At 37.7% G+C, this 27,533-nt stretch overlaps 1 protein-coding gene across 3 annotated transcripts in view; it reads right to left on the reverse strand.

Annotated features, from left to right (window-relative positions):
* The window catches only part of LOC149541281 (piezo-type mechanosensitive ion channel component), a 288,359-nt gene that overhangs the window by 43,586 nt on the left and 217,240 nt on the right, over positions 1–27,533 (reverse strand). For all 3 annotated transcript variants that reach the window (XM_089796579.1, XM_089796580.1, XM_089796581.1), the window contains 4 exons: positions 20,278–20,514; positions 18,528–20,045; positions 15,742–18,353; positions 15,165–15,560 (listed from right to left, as the gene is read on the reverse strand). In XM_089796579.1, coding sequence (XP_089652705.1) covers positions 15,165–15,560; positions 15,742–18,353; positions 18,528–20,045; positions 20,278–20,514 — 4,763 coding nt within the window. The remainder of the gene's footprint in view (positions 1–15,164; positions 15,561–15,741; positions 18,354–18,527; positions 20,046–20,277; positions 20,515–27,533) is intronic.

Genomic DNA, 27,533 nt, shown 5'->3' on the forward strand with positions numbered 1-27,533 from the left:
CAACCTATTTGACTTTAAATTTTCTAGGCCTTTATTCATTTCGTCCATTATACTTCAGTACCAATTGACCGGGTTGAAAGTTGTTTAATTTTAAACGCTTCTGACGCCATACCTTCCACCTATTTTGTGCAACTTCCACAGCCCATGCTGCATAGTTCTTATTCCTTCGGCACGGCCGCTTCTATATAGGTACCACACCTTCAATTAACGGTATCTAGTGGACACAGCTCTGGTGGTACTCCTTTTAAGTCTTTATATGTCCAAGCAAAAACATCCTTGTATTCCATGAATATTTTGAATACTGTCGCCTTCAATACTGGGTTCCAATCATCTCCTACAAGAATGTTCTTCAGATTTTCCTCATCACACAAGTTCATTGTTTTCACTATCGGCTCTTCATACTTTATTGGTTTATCTTTACTAAACGTATGGGCACGTGTTTCATCCACCTACGCTTCCCCCTCCTTCAGTTCACTGTACTCCTCCGGAAACTCATGGCCTTCTCTTTCTTCCTTGATACTCAAAATATTGCAGCTCGAAAAGACCTCATAATCTTCCATTTGTCAGTGTAGCAATCCGTTTACTGAATCTAGGTCATCATCAGTTGACCCTCCTTCTAATCTCAATACCCCTTCATCATCTGGTTCCATCTTTTTTTCCCTTCGTCATTATTCCCGCCTTCGCCTTCTGAGTCCGACAACGCTGCTTCTTCTCCTACCATCTGTGTATGCAAATCGATTATAAATCTCCTACCTCCTTTCTCCATGGACAAGGTATTTCTTTTCCAATCATGCTTTACCACCACCCCCATCCCAAGATGGCGTCGTACCCTCTTCTCTTTAATGGAATGACTACAAAATCCAATAAAAATGGTTGTGTCCCAATTGTTACCGGCTACGCCATCAGAGTGCCCAAAGGTTTTATCCCATGTTGATCTGCTGTAAGTAATTGAAAGGTGGGTGGCCATAGTGTTGGTTGTCCAAGTTTTTTCCAAATATCTTCCGGCAGCATGTTCACTCCCGATCCTCCATCTACTATTGTATCCATTAGCACCGTACCCAGAATGCCCATCTCCACCACTACTGGGTGTCTACCTGTCGTAAGTGCTAGTAACATCGGTTTTGTTGCTACTGCCGTGGTTGTTTCCTTACTATCATTTGCTTCCTCCGTTACTCTCGAGGATGGTGTCATATTTATAATAGCCATACGCAACTGTGGCATGGTGATGAGAAGATCATTTAATTTAATTGGCACTTCTATTTGCATTATCTATTTCACCATGTTTTGTTCTGCCAAGTTTCTTTTCAGAGTTTCCACAATGTCTTTTACTTGTGACTTCTCTGCTTTCATCTGCTTCTCTATCTCTATTCGGGCTTTTTGTAACCTCTCCTTTTTTTCTTCCACATTCGGATATTTTGCTTTACTCGCCTGCTCCCTCGTGATCGCCAACACGTTCTCATCACTTCTTTCAATAGTTAATAAATTTACGCTTTGCTTTGGACATTTTGAATCTTCATGGTCCCTTGGACCACACCATCTGCACAGTAGCTGCGGCATCTCCTTCGTAGTACAATCCCTCGCAAAGTGACCCCAAAGATTACATGCCCGGCACTGTATCATCGGTCGTCCACTCGCATAATATTGTATTCTACTATGGCCTCCATTGTTATTGTTATTGTTTCCACCCCCTCCGCGTCTATTATTATTTCGATAGCCACCTAAAGTTGCATCATTGCCCGTGTTATTACTATTGTTCGACGCTTCCTGCATTAGTAACACCTGCTGGTGTCCTTTTGTTTTCAAGTTAAACGGGCACTCTTTCAGGGAATGCTTCGCCACTTGGCAGATGTCACAAAACTGCTTCTTCGAGCATGAACCCTTTGTATGACCATCCTCCTTGCAATCTGTGCACCACAGTTCTCCTTTTACTGTATCCGGATTCTTTTTCAAATTTTTGAATTCTTTCATCATCCGAAGCATGTCTTTCTGTAGTGCTTTCACCTTCTTGTTTGATTCCTCATCGCTACTGCTGCTTTCCGAGGATGAATCATCCGAATCAGAGGACTTATGCTTTTTCTTCTTACTTGTCTTCTGTTCACTTTCCAAATCCATAGCGCGAGTATATGCATCGGCGTACGATGTCGGTGGTACAATCTTCATTTTCTTTTTAAGAGTCAGTCGTAGCCCCTCTGTGAACCACTTTTTCAACCCATCCGCTAGTTGACTCTCCATCTTTCCGATCAATTCTTTCAGTCGCCTGGCATAGGTTCGAACTGTCTCATTCTTTCCTTGTTTGGTGTTGTAGATTTCTGCCACTATTTCATTATCATCTCGGAGTAACCTAAATTCTGCTATAAATTCTTTTTTAACATTCTCCCATGTATTAAGTTTCTGAGGACTAGTGTCAGAAAACCACTCTATCGCCACACCCCGTAGGGTTGCTGGAAATTTTCTTACCCAGTCATCCTCATCCGTCACACCATTTGCCGTCCACATGGTTTAACACGTTTTACAATGTCTGATAAGGTCTGCTGAACCATCATCGTGAAACCTGAGTAACTTTTCATTAGGGTTAGCCATCGTTACTTGCCTTTGATTCTGAGGTACTTGTGTACCCGCGCTGTTCTGGACTCCCGCGCTGTTCTGGATAACAGTCTTGTTCCCAACAACTACATTGTCTAGTGAAAAGTCTTCAAGTGACGTTCTATTCTCCGCCTGTATCCGTTCGTCCGATGTATTAGGAACGAAGAGATCACTCCACGCTCGTGCTCCCTCGGCACTCCGAGCCGTGCGAGTTGTTTCCCTTTCATTCGGACACTCTCCCCCCTATGTATACAGGTTAAGGAACTCTTCTCTTGTTTCCTCCACCCAATTCAAGCATTGTCGAGTTTCTTCCAACAATTCCTCGGCACTCCTCAGTCTACTAGGTGAGTGCACTCCCTCCGTCGTGCCTCTTCACCCCTTTGGTGCCCCTCGGCAATCTGCTGAAATCTCTACCTGTACTCTGCTTGTTGTGTTAAAATTAAAATTTCTTTTACTGTACTTAGTTCATTTTTATCTTTTACCTTGTTCCGATCCTTGTTTGGCAAATTCAGCATTAATCCTCATTCCTTCATTCCAGGTATGTCTGGCAACGGCGCCAAATGTTTACCGCATAGGGTAAGAAGTTTAACACATGTAAAACACAACTCAATTCAGAACAGGTACTTTATTCATGTATGCACTTGCAGATTATAATCCGATTACAATGATTACAATGATCTATCGATTACCACGATGATTCCAAAGTCCATCTCGGACGTGTACATATAGCTTTCCGAAGGGGTGACTCAAGCGTCACGTGCCCGTTCGGACACTACTCTACCCGTCGGCTACATGATACATTTACCGACAACATTTATGGTCATAAACAAGCACCTTGAGCTTGGTATGAAAGGATAGCCAGCCACCTCACCAAATCAGGATACTCAAAGTCAATCATAATATATATTTCAAAATCTCTAATGGTGATATGGTAATACTTGTTTTATATGTTGATGATCTATTGATAAGAGGAAATGATCATCTAATTGAAAGATGCAAATAGGATCTTATAGCTGAAATTTAAATGAAGGGTCTAGGTCTGCTACATAATTTTTTGGGCCAAAAGTATGTCAAAAGAAAGATCACATCTTTCTAAATCAGGGTAAATACACTCAGGATATCTTGACTAAATTTGGAGTGATGGACAACAAACCACTTGCAACTCCAATGGAAACTAATCTACACAAACTAAAAGATGAAGCAGTACATTCAAAATCTATTGACCCTACTCTGTACAAACAAATTATTGAGTCTCTCATGTATTTGGTAAATACTAGGCTCGATATATGCTATGCCACAAATGTATTAAGCCACTTTACATGTGAGCCTAAGAAGATACATCTGATGGCTGCAAAACACATCTTGAGATATCTCTGTGGCACTATTTGTTGCATCCCAATTTTTGACCTAACTTAAAATACAGCCTTTGAGGTTCACATGAAGTCAGTTGGCAGTTTAATTTGTTATAATCTAATGAAATGGTAAGATAGTTAGTCGTTGTGATTTCAAGTGAAGATGACATGTTAGTTGATCGTTAATCACGAATTCATGGAATTAAGAAGATGGTTAACCATTGTGATTACTTAAATAATTTATTATGATGATAATATAATTTAACGATGGAGAATTTCCTTGTAGAGAGCATGTCAGCAGGGTGGAAGCATTGTCAGAAAATAATTAGGTAGGAGCATCACCATCATTGAGCAGATGGGTAGAGAACCTAGCGACTTGGAACAGAATACATCTTCAGGACCCATATGAGCTATTTAATAAATAATTATTAAATTAAAATAATTAAGTTAAAATATAAAACGTATCTTAAAGGATTCTTAATTTATCTTTTGTCATATTGTTTTTAATAATTATTTATATACGTGCATTTAAATATAAAAATGATTTGGCATAATTATAATTTAATAATTTAATAAAGTGATGTTTATAAGTACATAAAAGATTTTAATAATATTCGAGCTATAATAACATTAGAATTATTATAATATTTGAATTACAACCTTCCAACTTTATTCTTTTCAATTTAATATTTCCTTGCTTTTAAATGATAACATTTGGCTTGATTAATCGATTAATATTTGGCAATTCGAATTGTCTTTCCAACTTCTCTTCAACTACTTATTCTTTTCCCTCTTTATTTTCTTTTTTTTAAATTTGATTTGATTGGCATTCGAATGGCTTCTTGTAACTGATGGTAGCCGAAGAGCCAAGCTATTTCCTTTATTAAAGAGTCTCCTTGATCGTATCTAGAAATAGTCCATTTTTGAGATCGTTTAGAGCAATTCTCCTCTTCTCTGCAATATCCTCCATTCTTCCAAGATCGGTTACATCTTAAATCTTGAGCATCCCATTCCCATTGTTATTTCCATTCTTCCACTACAAAATCCCGATACTATACCAATCACCTTCTTGGTGTTAAAGAAAAACCGAGTAGTTCTGAATATTGTTAGTCTCATAGTCTGTATTCTGTCCAACTTCTCCTTCACGATCTTATGCCTCAATGAGTGTAGAGCAAAGAAGAACGTGGAAGAGCATCATCCTCGGCCGCGGAAAGAGGAACATCTTGGCAGTAGGTCTTGTGAGTTATACTAGATCCATATCACTACGTATACAATCTATTTATCTTCTTCTCCTATTGCTATAACCAGGTCAGCATTCTGTCATGTTCGACTAACCAAAAATAGCGTTGATATTGCTGTCCAATTTATATAATAATTGAATGGAATATGCATTCTTAAATATAGCTTCTTAGCTAAGTTGCTGGTTCGTGGTTTGGTTCCGGGTTCGGGTTCAAGAACTGGTTCGCTGGTTCGACGAAATTTTGGAAAGGGGTTTGGGTTCGTTTGGGTTCGTTAGTACAAAAACATGTAAAAATTATAAAAATATATATATACACATTTTTATGAAGCATGAGTTAAAATTAGAATGTAGCATAGTACCATAAACACATTTAAAACTTTAAAACAGCATAAACAATAACATATCAATGTATCATGGTGAGCATACCATCATATAGTAACATAATTCAATCAACTTCAACATCAAAGATGAAAGATTCAAAACATTTAAAATATCAAGTTCAAGTGTCATTGTTTCACGTTCAATGTTTAAGAGTAACTAATAGAATGAAAATCTATTAAAATTCTGAATTTCTAATTCTAAGTTCTTCATTCTTCATCTTCATCTTCTTCATATTCATCTTCTTCTTCTTCATCTTCTTCTTCATCTCCTCCTTCTTCGCCTACGCTATTACTTGCACCAAGGCCAATGGGATCAGTAGCAGAATCAACAATGGTATTGGCATCAAAGTTATCAAAATCATCAATTGTAAGCGCAGCAGTGGAAGCATCCAAGTCCGCAATCTCTGCATCTACATCCCACTTCTTTGTCTCCCCTTCTTTTTATTCTTGACTCTTGTGCGAAAGAAGGCACAAGTTGTTATGCACAAATACCAGGTTCTCGGCTTTTTTTTATTGCAACCTATTGCGCTTCACCGAGTGGATGAAAGAATAGGTGCTCCAATTTCTTTCTGATGCAGAAGAACTAGCAACCTATAAAGACAACATAGGGTAGGCAATTAAAAAGGAATTAATTCAATCTTATTAAAAAATTCTTTTGAAGATAAAGTGAGCTAATTTAAAAAAAAATAAAACTTACTTGTGATATAACTTTGATTGCAAGGGGCTGCAATGTTCGGAATTTTTGGCCATGGAGGTACCACCAACCATGAGCATGCTTCTTGAACCGATGATGAAGAGCATCATTACTTAGACCTGTAGCATTGACAAATGCTATGAACTCATCCATGATTACATCTCTTATATCATCATCAGGAAATATTCTTCTAAATGCTGCCTGGTACCCGTCAGACACTTCCATATCTCTGTATGGTGGCAACCTTCCTGGTAGATCACAATATTGTGAGCTATAGTATTTGGGGGTCAAGGCATAGGCAAGAAAATGTAATGGAGTGGTCATTTTGTTCCATCTTTCATCAATAATTTTTTGGACTTGTTTGAAAAAGGTCTCTTGTGGATCTTGCTCCTGCTCATTTATAACTTGCCTGATCTTCTCAATCATTGAGTCTATGCCATCATAGATCTCTCCAAGGCAAGGCCTATCCATGTCAGTGTACCTAAGCATGCTCATAATGGGCTCAGTGATCTTAAGGAGATATTCCACATGTTCCCACCATGAGTCAGCCAATAGCCTATCCTTTATTTTGTTTGCCCTTTCAGTGTTCTTTTGCTTCCATACACCCCAATTGTTGCTGATTACCATACCTTGAAGTGCATCTTTCACTTGCACAAGTCGTCTTAAGACGATTATATGTGATGCAAAACGGGTCTCAGCAACCTGTGACATAAATTAGAGCAAAAAACAACTATTAGATACATATTTTAGAAAACTAAGAAAAGTATACACATTGGCAATTGCACAAGTAAAATATGAAAAATCAGAAATTGTCAAATATTAAAAATTAAATTACTAATTTGAGTTCAAGTTCATTTACCTTCAATAGCTCCAATTTTGAGTAGTTCCTGAAAAGAGATTGAGTCATGTGGTGGTTTGTGACAAACATTTGTATGTCCTCAGCCTCTTCATACACTGTTTTGATCCACTCAATTTGGTTCCCAATCTTTTGTAGCATAAGATTGAGTGAATGGACTGCACAAGGTGTCCAAAAGATATGTGGATATCGTGATTCAACCAACAAACCTGCTGCTCTACAATTCTTTGCGTTGTCCGTTATGACTTGGACAACGTTTCTTGCACCCACTTGTTCAATGGCCTCAATTAAGATATCAGCAATAAATAGCCCATCTTTTACTTTGCCCTCACAATCCACCGCTTTCAGAAACATTGCCCCTTTAGGGGACACCGCAAGGACATTGATCAAGGGACAGTTCCTAGAATCCTTCCAGCCATCTGAAACAATTGTCAGCCCTGTCTCAACCCATGAGTCCCTTATGGGCTTCAATTGATTTTCAACCCATTGGACCTCATCATCCAACAAGGTGGTGCGCACTTTCTCATAACCGGGGCCACAATACCCTTTTGGAGCTTCATTGGCACCCCTCAACATGTCCTTCCAAAACGGAGAGCGGACAACATTAAAAGACAACCCATTTGCATAGAGGCATCTTCCCACCTTAATGTCAGCAATATCCCGGGCCTTGTTTTGAAAAGAAGTTTCTATTGGCCCCTTTGTTTTGTGTACAATGGGGACAGATTCAGTGTCAGTGTCCATTGTAGTATTGAAGAAGGGATGGTCTTGTACAATAACATCTGAGGGGGGTTGCATTCCCTTAGCTTTTTTACTTTTATTGCTGCTACTACCGAGTTCTATTGCCCTGTGTCCTTCTCTCTCTTCTGCTGCCTCATGCTCTTCAATATATTTTAACACAGTGTGATTTGGTATAGGGACACCATTTTTGCCAGGGCATTTCTTGACTCCTCTTCCAGTATAACCACATAGATGGCCTACCACACGATAATAAGAACTATTTCTTTCTACATCACATCCTCGACATCTCCAACGGAATGCACCACCTCCTGGAATGGGTTTTATAATGTCTACATACTTCCATAAAGGAGAATCAGAGTTGGTTTCCATTCTTTGTTCGGTGTTGCCTATTGATGAAGAGGTAGATGACATTACTTTCGAACCTTTCCCTATGGCAATAAATTACTAATTAGATATATGTTCATAATCTATATGCAAGAAAATGATGAATTTTGAAATAATGGAAAAGATTCAAGAACTTAGAACATATGAAGATTGAAAGAGAAATGAAAAAAAAATGGAAAAACTAGAACAAAACAATAGTAAATGGAATAAGATCTTACCTCTTGGTCCTTTTCCAGCCATTGCAAGTTTGCAAATGTGTATAAATGATGCACAAACACTTCAAGAACACCAACAAGTCAATCTTCAAACTCCTCTTTGCACAACCGGATGCTTGCTCAAAAACTTATGTGCTCTCCTTCAAGGCAAAACAACCTATTTAGAAACAACAAATGACTATGAGAGAGCAAAAAACCAATTCATAACACCTTTTTAGGGTACGTGGACCCCAAAAATTATTTTAAAATGCAAATAAATCACTTTATTTTCGCGTCCGTGGGCGGGTTCTTGCCTGGGTTCGAACCTGGTTCGATTTTCCCAGCCTGGTCCGCCCGGGTTCGAACCAGTTCGAACCAGGATTCAAAAATCGAACCCTGGTCGAACCGGACCAGAATCTCGAACCGGTTCGAACCAGTTCGAGGTCCGGAGGGGGGGGAGGGGTACCCGTGTAACATAGCTTCTTAGTTGTATATATGTTATTGAGCCGGGTATTAAATGGAGAAAATGGTCGGATTCAATTTACTAAGCAGTCCAAAGTCATATTCTTGGTTTACAATGATAAATTAATGAACCTAAATATGGAATTCTTGAGACTCCGATTGATCAGTAAAATCATTATTTAAACTCATGCATGTTCCAACTAATACTTTTAGTTTTTCTTCCTCTATCTAAAACGAATTTATTTTCTTAGATGGTTATGAATGAAATGTTAAGAAAGTTATAATGATAACCATGAATTAATCTGATTATAATATTCATGGCTGTGTTTCACAATTTCTTCTTTCTTATTTGCTGTCGGCTACGTATTGATAGAGCTAAGAATAAATTAAACATGTTTTTCAAATCCTTTTCTCTCTAAATGAGTATCCAACCATAGCCGGCTAGGCATGTTTAATAGAGAACAGATATAATACTAGCTGATTGCTTTCTGAAATGTATATAAGATCATTCACCGAGTATCCCTAAGTATATACCGTTTGTGAATTCAATTGGTAGTTGTATTAAACTTGATTGAATATGTAAATCCACATCAATGCATATGTTTTTATAAATCTTCCAAACATATTCAGAGTATTTGTAACACCGAGCAATTCACCGGCAGAGACGCCATGAAAAAGGTGAAGAGGTAGAGTTATTCTACAAGAACGCGATAGAGGAATCAATTATGATTAAATCAATTAAACACTGAAATTTTTAAAGAACATAATTATGTAATCACAGAGTGTGAAATGCTAGATGTATGTAATCTTCTTGAGTAATTGATAGAGTTGTATGCTCTGAGAATTCTGAATACTTGCGATTCTCCCAGCTATAAAGCCAAAGAGATGGGTGATGAGGTGAAAGAAAGGAATCATCAATAATATGAATCAGTATCAAATATGACTGAACAAAGTTTATCATTTTTAATATGAATCAAATAATAGCTCATGCATATTCCCGTTATTGTGAACTCCTATTGCCAAGTCATATGGTGAGTTAATTACCAGGAAGCCCAGTGGATGGCAAGATGTCCCCTGTCTATTTCAAGTAGGAAGGGCCTTTCCCTTAGAGATTGTGTGGGGATAAGTTGTGGTCCAAGATTGGGTGGTTAAGCCCTTGGCAATGTTTCACCTCTCCCCAAAGATGTCAATCATGCGTCAAACAAAGATAAGTTATCCATTCAATTGTTTATCGAAAATAGGTATTATCACTTTTATTTAGGAGGTAAGATTAAATTGAGTTATTTCATTGTTACTGTCATTTTACTTTCATCTATATGAATAATGAATATAAGTATATTTTCGAATCTTGAGTTACTGGCACAATTAAGTAATCGGAAGGAAAGGAATCTGAAGCCCTAATTGATTGAGTGATAGCGGGAACCCTAAATGATACAGCGATATCGAAAGCCCTAATTGAATCCATGGTAGCAAAAGCCCTAATTGAATCCGTGGTAGCGGAAGCCCTATTTGAATCAATGGTATCAGAAGCCCTAATTGAATCCATGGTAGCAGAAGCACTATTTGAATCAGTAGTATTAGAAGCCCTAATTGAATCTGTGGTAAACGATGCCCTAATTGATACAGTGGTATGTGATGCCCTAATTTTAAATATAGAGGTTTTTAATTGTAATCATCATTTGATTTGAGATAGCAATTTTTAGATGATAGTCGTCATGTGATATTGTCATATTGGTATTTGTGGACTAACTCGAGTGGTTGCAGAAGCATCCTTAGTTTTGATTTCAATCTTAGTTTCCAAGGTATGTGGTTTTCAATTTCTATAATAATTTCATTTGATGGTGTTTCAAGTTTTTAGTTTAAGAAAAAATTTATCTAACTGATTTTATCAATGTGTTAGTTGTTAATTAAGACCTGGGAAAACGAGATGTTACACTATTGGTCTTGGACTAAAGTACACAAATATTGAAATCAAACTTGAAGGTTATACTGATTCTAATTGGGTTGGTTGTTCCATAAACCGTAAGAGTACAACCGGATGTTGTTTCAATCTTGGATCAACTATGATATCATGGTTCAATAGAAAACAACCTACAGTTGCCTTAAGCTCTAGCGAAGCTGAACACATGGCAGCCTCCATGGGAGCGCGTGAAGCAATATGGTTATGGAAGCTATTATTTGGATTATTTGGAAAGAAATTAGATCCCATAGTGATTCATTATGATAGCCATTTTTGTATCGAATTCTCCACTAATCCAATGTTCCACAATCGATCAAAGCACATTGAAACTTCATGCCACTATATTAGGGACATGGTTGACAGAAATGTGATCAAGTTGATCTATATCAGCACTGATGAACAAAATGTCAATATTCTTACCAAGCCTCTTGCAAGGATGAAAATAGAATACTTCAGAGGTAAAACTTGGTATGACAAATTTGAAATTGTAATTATATTTGTAAATTTATATATATTCATGAATATTGAAAATTCGATTGTTTGCAAACTTGTAAAATGAAAGGTGACGATCTCTCATATGTGTTTAAGGTCACTATTATAAGGTGACAATCTTATCAATAGTTGACCAACCTTCTAACATCAAAAGTGTTGAAATAAAGTGTTATCACTGTTCTTCAGGCCGATTTTGCAGGACACATTGATAACCATCATGGTTCTTTGGGCCAGATTTTGCCGGACGCATTAAACCTCATGGTTCTTTGGGCCAGATTTTGCCAAACACCATGAAAAAATATGTTATGGTTCTTTGAGCCAGACTTTGCCAGACACCTCAATTGTTAAGCCACAGTTGAGTGGTACTTATATATATATATATATATAATGTTTCAAACCCTCATTGTTAAAGAGCGAGTGTTAAAAATGTTAGCAGTTAGTGCATGGAAACATCTACTGGTCAGAAGTTAGTAGTTGACATTATATATATATATATATATATATATATATATATATATATATATATATATATAATTCTATCACTATAATACTGCAGCATATTCCTCATTCTTAATATAATATTAAACATGCAGATTCGGATATTGGAGATATCGCTTGCTTCAAATATATGATTCACCGCCAATAGAGTGATATTATATCACATACCGATTGCTATCAAAAGTTAACACCGATCATTATTAACTTGCTCACATCGATCGATAAATTGGGGGTCATCCTTGGCATTGGTTGAGTGTTAAGACATGTTATCGGGTGTCATTAGTATCGGTTATGTTTACTAATGAACAGGTGCTAATATGTATCTATATTGAGGCATGACCACATAGAGTCATGCCCCTACTTGGTTATGTTTCAATATGTATATATACTAGCCCCATTTGTATCTGCAGATCATTTCAATAAAATTGGCATAATAGAATACTACTTCAGCAAGAATATATAATTAAGAAGTCAAGCACTCAAATAAGGATTACAGAAGTTTGCTAAATTAAAGGAAATCAGACTGAAACATAATTGCTAAGTCTCCACCAATCAAGATCTATTAAAATTTACAATCAGCAGAATCAAATCTCTTAGAACGGCTCCAAAACTTTGTCAATGAACATAATGCTCCAAAACAAACCGCAAAAGCCATGGATTTTAGGAGAAAATCAAAAGAACCAAACACAATTTTTGGGGTGAAAATCAATGAAAACCCAACATGATTTTTGAGGTGAAAAATCAATCAAAACCTAACATGATTTTTGAGGTGAAAAATCAATCAAAACCCATCATAATGTTTGAAGTGAATCAAAACCTGACATGATTTTTGAGGTGAAAAATCAATCAAAACCCAACATGATTTTTGAAGTGAAAAATCAATCAAAACCTGACAATACAAAAGCTTTATTTCTTAGGAAAAAAGCTTTTCTTTTTAGGAAAAACGATAAAACCCAACAAACGATTTTTGAGGAAAAAATTACAAACCCACAAAGGAATCCCACACAACTTTGTGAATTACAGAATTAGAAATTTTTTAGGGAAAATTTGTAGAAACCCATAAGATATTTTTTTTAGGGAAAAAAAATATGAAAACCCATCAAAACATTATTATTTTTGCGGGGAAAAAATTATGAAAACCCACAAAAAAATTTAAGGGAGTCAAAAAACGTGACTTTGCATGGTAAAGCAGCACATGCAAACAACATGCAAGTACATGCAACAACTATGCAAGTACATGCAACCCTCAAAAAGTAGAGACACATAAAATTTGAAGGGTGACTCAGAAGAGAACTCGAAAAACCCAGAAAGAATATGTTGTCAGTTTCTGGATTGGCTGACTTGAAAATCGAGCCACAAACATTGAGGCACCCAGGAAAAATAGACAACAACCTAGTTGAGATCTCGAAAACCCCACCAAGAATCTATAAAACAAATTGATCCGGTACAAAAAATTAGGGTTTTGAGCAAAAACGGCCCTGCTACAAAAAAAACCACAAAAAATGGCAGAAATCTGTGAAAAAAGCAGACAGATCTGGATAGAAATGAGTTGCAAAACCGACCAGAAGTCGGCGGATGCAGATCTCTGAGAGCGGAAACCCTAGTCGGATTATAGAAAGAGTTGGAAGCAAATATGCATGTAAATAATTTTGAAAATAAAATGCAGATAATTTCAACCAGGAAATTATAATTATTTTCAAAAAAAAATTTAGAGTATTGGCTCTGATACCATATTACAGAAGTAATTGAAAAATACTTGTTTGTTATTAACAGTGATCAAGAGATCAATTTATACAAGAGGCTAAACGATGTTTCCTTAAGAAACAATCGTAAAGAATAGAAACATTCTATTCTAGAAACAGAAAACTAAATATAAGAAACATTTTAATATTTACACAAGATTACAATAGATAACCATTAGACACTAAACAAAGATAATAGAAACTATCTATTATCGTAATAAAAACAGAATTAGGATACAGAGTGGTATGTACAGACTTCTTGATAAGCATGCAGATTTAGTGTCATGCCAGACATAAATAAATCAACTATTATTCTATTGTTGTAAATAAGTGTAAAAACCTAGAACAATAAGAAATTATATTATTGTTTACCAAGTACTACAGTAGGTCAATGGTTCTTGAAAGCACAGTAACCTACAATAGCAAAATACATACTGGGGTAAAATATGCGGAAGAGATCTCAAACTATAGAAATATACCTTAAAAGTTCTCTTAAATGTGATAATTGGTGATGATTAATATTTCCCAACTATTATTCACTGAGGACTCAATGAGAATGAGATATTTGGCTTTTTTTGTATTCACAGAAAGGTATCAGAAAAGCATATTTTTCTAGGAATATCCATCTTTCAGGACACCTTTGCGCATGGCTGCAGGAAGAGCTATGTACTTGTGTCTCTCTGTTTTTTCCTGACAAGTTCCTCTATTATTAGAGAGTTGCAAAGAAATTAGTATTGAAGAGCACACAATTATATTGAGAAGCCGGCTAGCATTTTGTCATATATTAAATTTAACTGATGCTCTAGCTATTATCCACACAAAATGGCATGCCTGCAAAAAAGACAAATTCACATACCACAATGTGTTTTCACTGGATATTTTACCATTTTACTTTTACAGTATTGTGAAGGTAGATTATGAGGATTAGAATCATGAGAACTATTCGAAAATCCATCATGGTAAGCAAATTTTGGTTTTCATACAGATGTGTATGAAAATTGTACTCTGTATGGAGAATAGCCAAGTCCCTATAATGTGTGGCTGGCCAGAAAAACAAGTATTTGTCTCACAAAAAATCAGCCAGCCTATAGCCAGGAAATTTATTAAGATACTTCTTCATTCCACCTATCTTGTTATATAATACTCGGTGTGGGGAATAGCCAAGTCCCTTTTATGTGTGGCTGGCCAGAAAAACAAGAATTTGTCTTACAAAAAAGTCAGCCAGCATATAGCCAGGAAAGTTATTAAGATATTACTTCATTCCAACTAGCTTGTTAAATAATTCAAAGTAGTTGGCTATGAATTACTGCAGCCAGAATTAAATGTCGTAAGAGAATGCAACTCTTAGTCAATTTGGGTAAAGAATCAGATGTTATTCTAGATATTTTTTACAAGAAAAAATTACCCATGTAAGCCTCTTGCTTGATTGATGTAGGTCTCATGTTTGTGTTTAATATGTATAGAATGCTTTGTCACAAAACAACTTGACTACTAGTGAAAAGAGGTTTAAATTCCACTTACTAGAACATGCATATCACACAATATATGCAAACAAATTCAAAGTGATCAAAAGAGTGAAACAAGCTGACCTTCAACCAATCGTACATAGTTAAAGAAGTGGTTGTGCATGACCAGTCCAAGACACAGCGAAGTTCATACAGGAAAGGTAAAGCTCGATAAATGCGAAAACCCAGATGGTTTATATTTGAAACTCTGCTTGTAAGAAACTGTCCAAATAGCATGCTCTTATGAGGAAGCCCAAACTTGATTTGCAATGCTTGTAGTGACAAAGATACTGCTTTGGTGAGGTAAAATGCACGAAGGGTGAATTCCCCACTATATTGCCCTTGAGATTCCATGTTCCATGCAACCTCTGTGACAGAGTATGTAAAAAGCACAAGGCTAAAAAAGTAACTGATAACTTTCCCAGGAGCGAATGAACAAAGATAAATAATGCGATCAACAATGATTAGGAAAAACAGAACCTGCCAAGAGTACAATTGAATCAATGATAACTATATGCTTGCATGCCAAGGAGAATGTGCATAGTAAACAGTACAGTCATCAACTCCAATCCTTAACATGTGTATGAAGAAATATCAACATACAAGAATACAATTTCTGAGATAACCTTTCAGTAAACAATATGAGAGGAGCCACACGTACCATCAAAACAAACACAAATTCTTTTGGGAATTGATCCTCCAGTTGATATACATCAAGGAATTGGTTATTGTGTTTAATCATAGATTGGTAGAATATTGCAACGAGGAAAAATGCAACCAAATCTGCACAAAAGGTATAGGCATACAAGTCAATTTCCCTCTTTCCACCTGCAATTATAGAAATAATAGGATATGGAAAGCCTGATTCTTCAATAAGACCAGCCTCCTTTGCCCTCTGAAGTTCACATGCCACATCTGCAGCAGGTGTAAGGGGCATATAATTTGCACTTTCGGGACAGGTACTTGAAGAAGAAACATTTATTACTTCAAAGACAGCAAGGGCCACATTAGCATCTTCAGAGCTGTTTTCGATGCTTTCAACACGAACACAACTTACAAGATGCCTACCCAAAGATGAGCTTTCCTTGCACTGACTCTTGTGATAAATGTCAAGAAGCCTGTTTATACCTGACTCAATTTTTTCAGGTTGAATCCCATCATGTGGCCAGTCCATCACATTCATTGAAATTTGCACAAAATATGGAGGAGATTCTGAACCATGAAGTAGTGAATCCCAGTACCTTCCAAGGCCTTTTCCAGTCATTTTCACAGTATTAATAACTGAATGTAAGATCAATATCAGCATCTCTTTCAAGTGCATTGTTTTATAGTTTCTTTTCACATAAGTCATCCTGTTGCCATGAAACACATTCTCAGTAACTGACATCCATTCTCCATCTCGAGCCTTAATTGAACTCTGTATAAGAGTAGAAAAATACACTATAAACAGTGGAAAAATAGTGGTCACAAATGAGGAAGCACCAGTCGGAGGAAAGCCTATTTCCCATCGCAGATGAGAGCTAATTTTCAGTTCACAGTGGTTAACACCAATTTGATATGCATACTGAATAAAAATGTTCAGCTCTGTATAGATTAGCATTATCAGCCAAAAAAGGTGACTTGGACCAGGATTTACAAGGAGAGCATATAAGAATAGAACTGCCAGATAAAACATGGTCAACAAGCTAAAATTCCAAAGGAATACAAGGACAAAACAAGCATAGCAGATAGCATCACTATTGGATTTAATCTTTGACCAGTAGTAGCGAGAAAGTTTTCTAAACCATTCATTTTTCTCATCAGAATCAACACATGTTTGACTTGAAAGCATAGGCAATGTTCCATTAAGAAATCCTGAATTGAATTCTCTAATGTCATTGCCATTACTGGGCAGGTCATTTTGTTTATCCTCAGCAGAAGACACCTCACTCAAATCTGAATCATTCTGCTCTATGTTGAAAAAGCTTACAATATTTGCTACAGCTTGATTTCCCAAAGAGTGCACCTGTGCAACACCATCTCCAATCAGCTGAACAGCAGAAGCCAAAGGATACTCTTTATGTTCCTTGCCCTTTTCTATCTTAATACCTTTGATGCTCTCTGATTTTTGAGCTCCGTTGACAGTCTCTTCTAATTCAGTGATCTCAAAAGTGGGGGAATCACTAGTCTGCTTTTGAATCTTTTCTTTTGATCCTTCACCCATTCTTTTCCCACCTCTAGAAATGACACTTGGGCATGGAAGCTGCTGAAGCTGTGAATTCTTTCGCTTTATCATGCTATTGAGGTTTCCCACATTATCATCATAAAAGTATGGTGACTGCTCATGCTGTAGCTTGTCAAACATTTGTTGCTTTGTAGATATCCCATCACATTTCTCTGAATGATGCTGAACTTTACTTGTGGATTCAATCTGTGAGGGTACCCTTCCTTGATTGTTCATCTGACTCGCCAAACAAGGATTGCTGTAATTTCGATCAGAATATGGCTCTGTCAGATGGCTTTGCAAATGAGACATTTCCGCCTTCATCTTTTCCACTTGCATGTGACGTTTTTGCTTCCGTTCTTCAATTTCACGACTACGCTGCAATTGTGCAGTCTTCCAAGCTGCCTTCTTCTCTTGAGAATGTAACATTGCATCAATTTTCTCTGCCTCAATATAGTTCAATACCTGATCAAATGCTTTCAACTGGAATATAAAAGATTGAAGACTAAGAAGGCAAAATATAATAATATCTACCAAAGCTGAACGAGAAGTAATTCGAAATCCATAATCATACTTATAGAGCCCAACAACACCATAAAGAAAACCTTGTATTGAATGTGATCTATCCTCAACATTCCCAAAGAATGGAGCTTGAAATGCAAGTGATAAAACAATGAGCACAAAATTATACAAACGCAAGAGCCTGAAAATTCTGTTTTTCTTTTTCATGATTGTAAGCCTCATTCGGAAAAACACCAAGGCAAACCCCAAATAGCCAAGATGTAAAATATCATACTCAAGTGTCCCAGTGATCAAAACTAGCATAAGGACTACATCTAATAAATGACGGTAAAAGAACAATCTGAAATGGTCAAACCAGGTCCATTGCCCCTTTGTTTCAAATGAAATCTCTTCCCAAACTGATCTATCAATTCTCTGAGAATGCAGGTGATGATATGAATCAGATGAATAACCACCAGTGGAGTTTCCACTTGCACGCAATTTGAAGGATGCAATAAAAAATACCATAAAATAAGTTACAAGCATTTGACGATCATCAACAACAACTCCTGCAATACAAATTGAAATTATATACTTAGTTTTCCTTGTAAATCATACTTCAAGATATAATAATTCTCAATTTTGTGATAAAAGATGATACATCATTTACAGCTTGCATGACAGGTCAGTAGAAAGTTATTAAAAAATGCTATTTTCTTAATTGGAAAGATAAAGAAATTTACCTAGCCAACATTTTGTGCAATAACTGTAGTGGAGCTTTGAGCTGTCCCAGCAACTGTGACAGTGCACTTTGGTAGTATCATGATGAGTCCATTGTGGAAAAGCATTCCCGAAAACCAAGTATTCAATAATAAGAATGCAGGCAAAGAAGAAAACACACACTGGCCAGAGCAAATGAAGTGTTTTTTTGTTCAATACAATGCAGAGCCCAAGGATTGCTACATAGAAGAGTGATATTGAATTTAATACAATAAAGCTTGCAAGTAACAACATGAGCATATTCATCTCCAGGCCAAACAGGTTGAAAAAGTTCTCAACCCAAATTTTAGCATAAAGCTTTAGCATACGTAACTGGGCCTCATACCTCTCCTTCCTCAAGGTAAACAACACTTTCTTATTCCATTTGTGGCTTTCTCTGGAGCTTCCCCAAAAAGAGTAAAATGAATATTTATGAGGGGAATGACCAGATAACCCTGTCTCCAAACCAAGTTCTCCTGATAATCCTGTGTCCAATTGAAACTTCTCCTCAAATAAAGGCCTAGCCAGTAATGGATCTCTTTCTCGGGCAGCTTCAGCATCTCTCTCTATATTTATTTCATGAGAAATAAACAAGTGACAAGGTTCTTCGCAATCTTCTGTATTAATCAAAGAACTTGGTAACTGTTCAAGCCATCGGAAAATATTATATTGAAGTGTACAGGCTACTATGACCAAAATTTTGCTTCTTAATGCTGATTCAATCCCCCAGAAACCATTTCCGAAGACTTTAAGACCTAGCCATGTTGAAAGGTATGCTAATTTTTGACCAGGAAACATCTGAGCCTGACTACCCCACATCTGGAATAGATATTCAAATGCAATTAGGAACCCTGTATAGCATGTAAAAAACTTAGCTGGAAAACGCGAAGCCTTTGGAGACCTGGTTATGAAAAGTAGGGTAATAAGATAAATAAAGCCAAATGCACTGACTGGAGATATGCTAGCATAGAAAACAGCAACTGCTAAAACCTTCCCACTATGCCATATCAGAAATCTTTTAACAAATCCAATAATTCCAGCATTTGACTGGATGGATTCATCAGCATTCCCACAAGGAAGCTCAGCTGAACTTTCCATCCTTTCATATCTGTGTAGCTGCATTACAATCAAAATTGCAAGCGATTCCCAGACATTCTTGAACAATGAAGCTCCAGGGTTAAATCCCAAATATGTAAAGAGTGAGATCCTTGACGAGAGCCAGAACTGAAGATTTGGGAAGCTGCTCAAAACATAGATAAGTACAAAAACCAGAATAGCATAAATCATTAAAGGTAGCCATAAGCGCCTTCTGGTGTTCTCCCCCAGTTGACGGCCGATAATCCAGACCAGCAGAAAGAAAAGGTAGCCAAATGATACATAATTAGGACTCACGAAATATACAGTGGCAAGTATGGTAAAAGATGCAATGTACGTGCCCCATGCACGATATAGTGCTCGAGATCTTTGGCCTAGATAGGACAGATACTTTGTTAGCCAGCTCTCTGCAAGAATTACCAGACAATAATTGTGAGGCAATTCAAAGGAAATAAATATATTATGGTCCCATTTAATAACACTAAACTTGTTTCTTATGAAACCAGAGTCCACAAGCTTCAATCTATCCATTTCCTAGTATAACTACCACATATAGCTAAAATATAGTTTGGAAACCTCAATATAGATTGTTATTTACAGAAGTAACAAGGCATACGATTCATGTCAATCTCATCTTACCCAGTGGAGTTTTATCCAATTGACCATATCTCAAATCCTGTGGAGAATATATAGTCAACAATACCAATTTACTGAACCCAGCCTTCATAAAGCCAAACCCAAATGGTGTCTGTGGACTCTGATGTAGAATTGTTGCCAATGAAAGTAGAACTTCTAAGCCATGAATTTGAATTGCAGTAATGCATAAGAGCAGTGCAATGTTAGCTAATTCCCAAACACTTGCATGATCTGATAGACCTGTAATAGAGCATACAAGAAACTTAGGTTTTAATCTTATATACTTACCCATCAAAACTCTGAAAGAAAGAATTTGAAATAAATTAAACTAACATTTACTAGTGCTCATGATAGGTCAATGGGGCTCAAAAATACAACTAGAGACAATAGCAAGATGAAAGTAAAGAGAGGCTCCAAAGAAGTTACAAATAAAAGAAACTAGACATGTAAGTTTCATAATCCTATCAAAATTTGAAAGTGAATTCCCACACAGGATTAGTCCAAATATAAACACCTATAGGTTTCCCTGGACTTGAATACCTGAATATTGAACATGCATATACAAATTCAACAATATGTTAGGTATTATGATATTTATTGGCTTGAATGACATTAAAAAAAAAATACTTTTTTGGAACTTGAAATGATACTGTGATTATTTTTTGAAAGATCTGCTTGTCCAGAAGCTGGGTGACATTGATGTTTCAAATTATTTCATCTCTACAAGACTGATGTCAGCCAATTTCAGACTCACATAGCATATCCAACTCTGTCAACTAAACCATCAAAGTTAAGAAAGGATGCTCTCTCACATCTACTCTTTTTTATATTTACATTGATGAGTTTAATAATATGCTTCAGCAACAAACTCATTTTGACGGTCGTCTTACGTTACATTGCTGCTAACCTGTGTTACCAAATTTGTGCATTTGGCTCATGAATCGGACTCGGGTTCAAGTTGGATCCGGATCCACAAACTGGTATGTCCCAGATTCGTGCAAGTTCAAATCCAAACTCTATGTAGAACCGGGACAGACCAGGCAAGGATCCCTGCGGACCCAAGGGTATCCAACATGGATTTCTGGTGCGAATCCACGCAGATCCCCAAGAACGCATGGGCAAAAATAAGAAAATGCAGGGTCAACCTTAGGTAACGTGACTCGCGGCGAGTCACGTGAGTCAGGCGAGTCAGCGAGCCGCGCTGACCTCGCCGAGTCACAATGACCCGTGACTCGCGAGTGGCGAGTCACAAGGAGTGACGTGACTCGTGAGTCACCGAGTGACTCGCGTGACCCGGCTTGCTTGACTCGGCCGCAACAAGCATGAAACCGGGCCTTGAAAATATAATTTTTTACATGTTTTTTAATGTTTTTTTTTTTACATATCTCACTCATATAACCCTAAAAGGGCTCCCATAACAGTCTATAGTGAAAAGAAGAAAGAGAGAGAGAGGTAGAAGAGAAATAGAGGTTTCTTGTTTTGCAACCAGCTGAAAGGAGGAGGAGAAAAGCTTGCATTTGTGACATTGGAGCTTGCATTTAGATCATCAAGGAGTTTATTGGAGCTCTTCTCAACACTTCCCAAAGCATTTGAAAGAGGTAAGACTTGATTGTTTAGATTTTGATAATTTTTTTGTCTATGCTTATGGGTTTTTTGCATGAATTATTTTTGTTTGTTTATGAGTGTTTTTTTTTTTACTTTAGATCTTCATAAAATGCAATGCTAAAATGGTAATATTTGGTCTAAAATGTCTTATTGCAACAACCTTTACATTGTTCCTTAATTAAGTCATAATGGCTTCTGGAGGTAAAAAACCCAAGCTTTCTAAAGGCAACAAAAAAGATGAGTGTTGGAAGTTCACCATAGAATTTCCGGGTAGAAAGAGAACTCAAACAAAATGCTTATTTTGCAAAACCATTAATAGTGGGGGGATAAATAGATTAAAATACCATATTCTTGGCTTACATGGTCATGATATTGAGCCTTGTGGAGCTGCAACTGTTGAGGCTCAACGTTTTTGTTATGTAGCCTTGGAAAAATATGAACAAGAAAAAGAATTTTAAAAAAAACAATTAGAGTTGCTCGTGCTTCTTCTACATCTATTCCTTGCACTTCTAGTGATGCTACTGCTGCTGCCCCTTCTAGTAGTGCTACTCTTCTTCGTCCTAGAGTCAGAAAATCTAGTAAGTTGGACAACTTTTTTGTACCACGTACCACTCCTGGTGCACAACCCTCACTTGAGAGCATGGGCTGGAATAGGGAGATACATGAAGCTAGAGTAAGAGCAATTTGCAAGTTTTGGTTTTTCTGCGACATTCTATTTATAGCAGCCAGGTACTTCAAGTTTTCAACTTCATTTATATTTGATTGTTTTACGTTTTAAGTTTTAAAATTTATATTCAATTTTATACTTTTAACTTGATGTTGAAAATTTGAAATATGCTAATTAAAATGTTTTTATAAATGTAATAGGACTCCTTATTGGCAGGGGATGATTGATGCAGTTTCCATCTATGGTGCGGGGTTCAAAGCCCCCACTGAAGATGAGTTGAGTTCTTGCTAGATATGGTTGAGGAGATGAAACTTGAGTTGGAGGACCACAAAAAGATTTGGAGCCAAAAGGGGTGTACCATCATGACAGATGGATGGACAGATAGGAGGTCCAGAACCCTCCTAAATTTTCTTGTTTCTAGTGGAGGTAATTCATCATGCTCTACTTCTTGAAGTCTAAAATTTAATGTATACTATTGTTGAATAACGAAAATTTTGTTTTATTGAGTATTGATTCTTGATTCTTGAATGATAATTATTTTGTTTAATTTTCACTTTCAGGATCCACCATGTTTTTGAGGTCCATAGATGCTTCCTCATGTGTGAAAAATGCAAAATTCTTATGTGAGACTATTGAGGAGGTCATAAGGGAGGTGGGGGAAGACAATGTTGTCCAAGTGGTGACAGATAATGCAGCTAATTATGTTTCTGCAGGTAAAATTTGAACTTCTAACTTTCTAAGTTCTACTTCTAAAAACTTTGTTTTAGTTTTTCATTAAATTTTGAAAATTAAAAGTTTTTTAATACATCAAAAATTTTCATTGTTTACTAACTAATTTAAAATTGCTGCAAGAAAACTATTGATGGAGAGACACCCAAAAATCTTTTGGACTCCATGTGCGGCCCATTTCATCGACCTCATGTTAGAGGATATTGGCAAGCTTGTATGGGTGAAAACATGTGTTACCAAAGCCAAAAATCTTTATAGGTTCATCTATAATCATGCCTTGGTCCTCAGCACTATGAGGAAATACACGAAGGGAAAGGAGTTGGCTCGTCCTGGTATCACAAGATTTGCCTCTAACTTTATCACACTGAAATCCTTGCTAAGTTCAAGGTTAGAGTTGAGGTGCATGTTTGTTGGTCTAGAATGGAGTTCCTCCTTTGCGAGCAGCCCTGCAGGGATAGATGCAACAAAATGCATTTATGATGATGATGATTTTTGGGAGCCATGTTCGAAGATTGTAGAGGTAATTGAAAATTTAAATTTTAAATTTTAAAAGCTTAAGTCTTAAAATTTTATAAATTAATTTGTCTCATACATATTTTTGTTTTATTTTCATTGTGCAACTTTGCAAAGTTTCATCATTCACTAAATCGTTTTTTTGTTTAATTGTTTTGTAAATCACCGAGCCCCTTGTAGCCCTCCTACGAGTTGTTGATGGCGAAAAGCCCTCTATGGGCTACATTTATGAGGGTATGGATAGGGTCAAGGAGACTATTAAGGCCAAATATGTAGGAGTTGAGGAAAACTATGGCCCTATTTGGGACATAATTGATAGGAGATGGCAAAATCAGCTTCATAAGCCCATCCACGCAGCAGCCTATTACCTCAATCCGGCATACCGTTTCCTTGATGATTTCAAGGTAGATGAGGAGGTTCTTAGTGGCCTATACACAGTGGTATCGAAGACGTCCCCTAATCCCACAGATATATTGCTTGAGATGGATGCCTATCATAATGCATCAAGGCCCATTTTTTCAAGTCAAATTTGCAAAAAAGGTCATACAAAATTGCAGCCAGGTAAAGATTGCAGCTTAAGCCTTATACAATCTAGTTTATAAATTTCTAGCTTTAAACTTAAAGTTCAAATTTTGAAATGAGACTAATATTTTTTTGTTTTCCTTTTTTCAAAATTCAGATAGATGGTGGCAAATGTTTGGGCCTTCAACCAAAAACCTTCAGCAAATCGCCATCTGCATTTTGAGCCAGCCAAGTAGCGCTTCTGGATGTGAGCACAACTGGAGCATGTTCGAGCACATCCACTCGAAGAGGCGTAACAGGTTGTCTGTGCAGAAAATGAATAGTCTAGTCTTTGTGCACTACAACCTGCGCATTAGGATCAGGGAGATTTTGGATAGTGACACCTCTCCGATTATTCTAGAGGAGGTTGATCCAGAGTCTGATTGGATCACTGAGGCTATTGATCCTGTCTTTGATGATGAGGACCTACAGTGGCTTGACCAGGCAGATAGAGAGGGTCAGGCTGAGGCTGTGGCTATGGCAGCAGAGGACCAGAAAGCTCCAGTTGTTCCTAGTGGCACCTCACAGACATTGGCAGAGCCAGAGGCAGAGAGTACAGTTGATCCTAGAGGCACCTCACAAGCTGATGCTATGGCTACTGAGAAATCCAAGACCTACCTTAGACGCCTTACTAAGAGGCATTTTGTAGATTATAGTGAGCCTGAGCCTGAGGTTGAGGCTGAGGTTGGGGATGAGGATGAGGATGAGGATGATGATGAGGATGACGATGAGGATAAGGATGATGATGAGGACTCCGACTAGGAGCCATAGCTGTAGACTTATAGTCTTGTTTTAACTTTTTGTTTAACAGTTTAACAGTAACTTAATTTATGATCAGCATTTGGAACATTTGAATTTGATGATGACTATTGAATCTTGATGTGTTGGATTTCATAATGCATAAATGATAATACATATACATTTTGATGGTTTGCATGGATTTATCTTAGTTTGACTTTAATTACTAGTAATATAGTATTTACTTTTAGCAATTTGTTTACCACATAGGTTAATTAAGAATTGCACACAGATAATGAACACGAACACGAACAGCAGAAATCTTCTTATTATTATTTGCATATGCCAAAACATTACATTATGCTTCCATCATAAGATCAATACAATGCTTCTCGAAGGGGTTATAAATACTTTCCGAAGAACTTTCCCGAAGGAGTCCGTCGGCCACATACAACATGTCGCCACATAACAAAAATCTTTCCGAAGGGACCCATCGGCTACATAACAAGAACCTTTCCGAAGGGACCCATCGGCTGATACACAATTTCCTTCCCGAAGGGTCTCGTCGGCTGATACACAATTTCTACCGACGACATCATCCCCCCCAAAAAGAAAAGTCGTCTCCTGACGACTATTACAAAATCTGAGACAAATCAACAACCAAAATACATTGACTGACTAACTGGTCTTCAACACTGTCACCTTAGCCAATCTGAAATCTGACCCTGATAGCCACCTGTGCCGCTTTCTGCATTCCAATTTCGGGTACACTGAACCAAGTGTCGCTGTACTACCTTTAACTGGATGATCAACTCCTCTCGAGCTCTCTACGCATCCACCAAGACAACCTCACAGCCAACACCTACTCGCAATGCCTTTGGTACACAAACACTCCATGCCTACAGCAGCTCCAAGTCTTCTCAACTGATCAGACTCCCACGACTAATATCCGCAACGACTGGGGGTCCAGGGGGCAACGCCCCCAGTGGGGTCGAGGGGCAGCGCCCCCACGGGGTCACTGCATCGACAACTTCCTTTTCGTCTAGCATCCATAGTTTTATTGCTCCATTATCACCCACTTCTCGAAGCTGATACGGCCCGACCCATTTCATTTGAAACTTGCCTGGGTTGATCTTGTTCCGTCTGTCATACCTCAATGCCCACGGTCCCGATTGGAACTTGTTCAATTTCAGGTGTCTATCGTGCCATGGTTTGCACTTGTACTGTGTCACCTCCATGACCCTTGGTGCCTGTAATTGTCGCTCCTCAAGTTTATTTAAGATACACGATCTCTCCACCCGATTTTCTATGTCGCCCAATTTGTTCCCGAAACTCGGTACCATGTACTTCGTCAACTGCCCCTTCAGGTCATCAATAACACCTACAACTTTTATTGAACCCTTCCTCTTTGTTGCCTTTGTAGACCGTATCGTGTGTCTTCCTTGCTGTCGGTACCTTTCTGCTATATCTGTGGTTCAACGTAATACTTTCTTCCTGCATAATCGTACAGTAGAATCTTTCCTTCTTTCGGATTTGTATTGTATGTTCTTTCCTTCAGCTTCAGTCATACCCGCGTTTCCTTCTTCGGCTTCTCTGTGTTGCTTCGAACATTCATTTTCTCCTTCAACTTCTCCATGTTCCTTCAGACATTCATTTCCTCTGTCGGCTTCTCTGTGTTCCTTCGGACATTCATTTCCTCCTTCGGCTTCTCTGTGTTCCTTTGGACATTCATTTCCTTCTTCTTTCTTACCTTCATCGATCCTTAGCATATTACAACTTGGAAAAAGCTCGTAATCCTCTATCCGCCAGTTGTAAAGACCATTTACTAAATCCAGATCATCATCTCCTTCTAATCGTAGGACTCCCTCTTGATCGGGTTCCATACTCTGCCTCCTCTCATCGTCTTCTCCTTCAGAATCCAACAATAGAGCTTCTTCTCCAACCATCTGAGTGCGTAGATCGATGACATACTTTCGGCCTTTGCTTTCAAGTGATAAAGTATTTTTCTTCCAATCGTGTTTTGCCTTGGCTTGTATCAGCCACCCTCGACCCAGAATAGCATCGTACCCTTTCCGCCTCAGTGGGATCACGACAAAGTCCAACAAGAACGGTTGTGTTCCAATCGTCACTGGTTGTGCTGTGAGTACTCCCAATGGCTTGATTCCATGTCGATCGGCTGTTAACAACTGGAAGGTAGGTGGCCACAATGTTGGCTGTCCCAACTTTTTCCAAGTATCCTCTGGTAGTACATTGACACCAGACCCTCCGTCCACAATCGTTTCCGTCAATACAGTCCCGAGGATTCTCATTTCGACGACTGTCGGGTGCCGTCCGGATGAGAGGGCTAAGAGCATCGGATCTTTTGCACTTGTGCCACTCTCCTCCTTTTTGTCCGCTGTACTTGCTCCACTTTCCTGCTCCCTTCCATGTTCTCTTGGGAGTTTAG

The sequence above is a fragment of the Cupressus sempervirens genome, chromosome 8, assembly GCF_028749045.1.
Source record: "Cupressus sempervirens isolate cs-2001-9-10 chromosome 8, ASM2874904v1, whole genome shotgun sequence".
Taxonomy (NCBI): domain Eukaryota; kingdom Viridiplantae; phylum Streptophyta; class Pinopsida; order Cupressales; family Cupressaceae; genus Cupressus; species Cupressus sempervirens.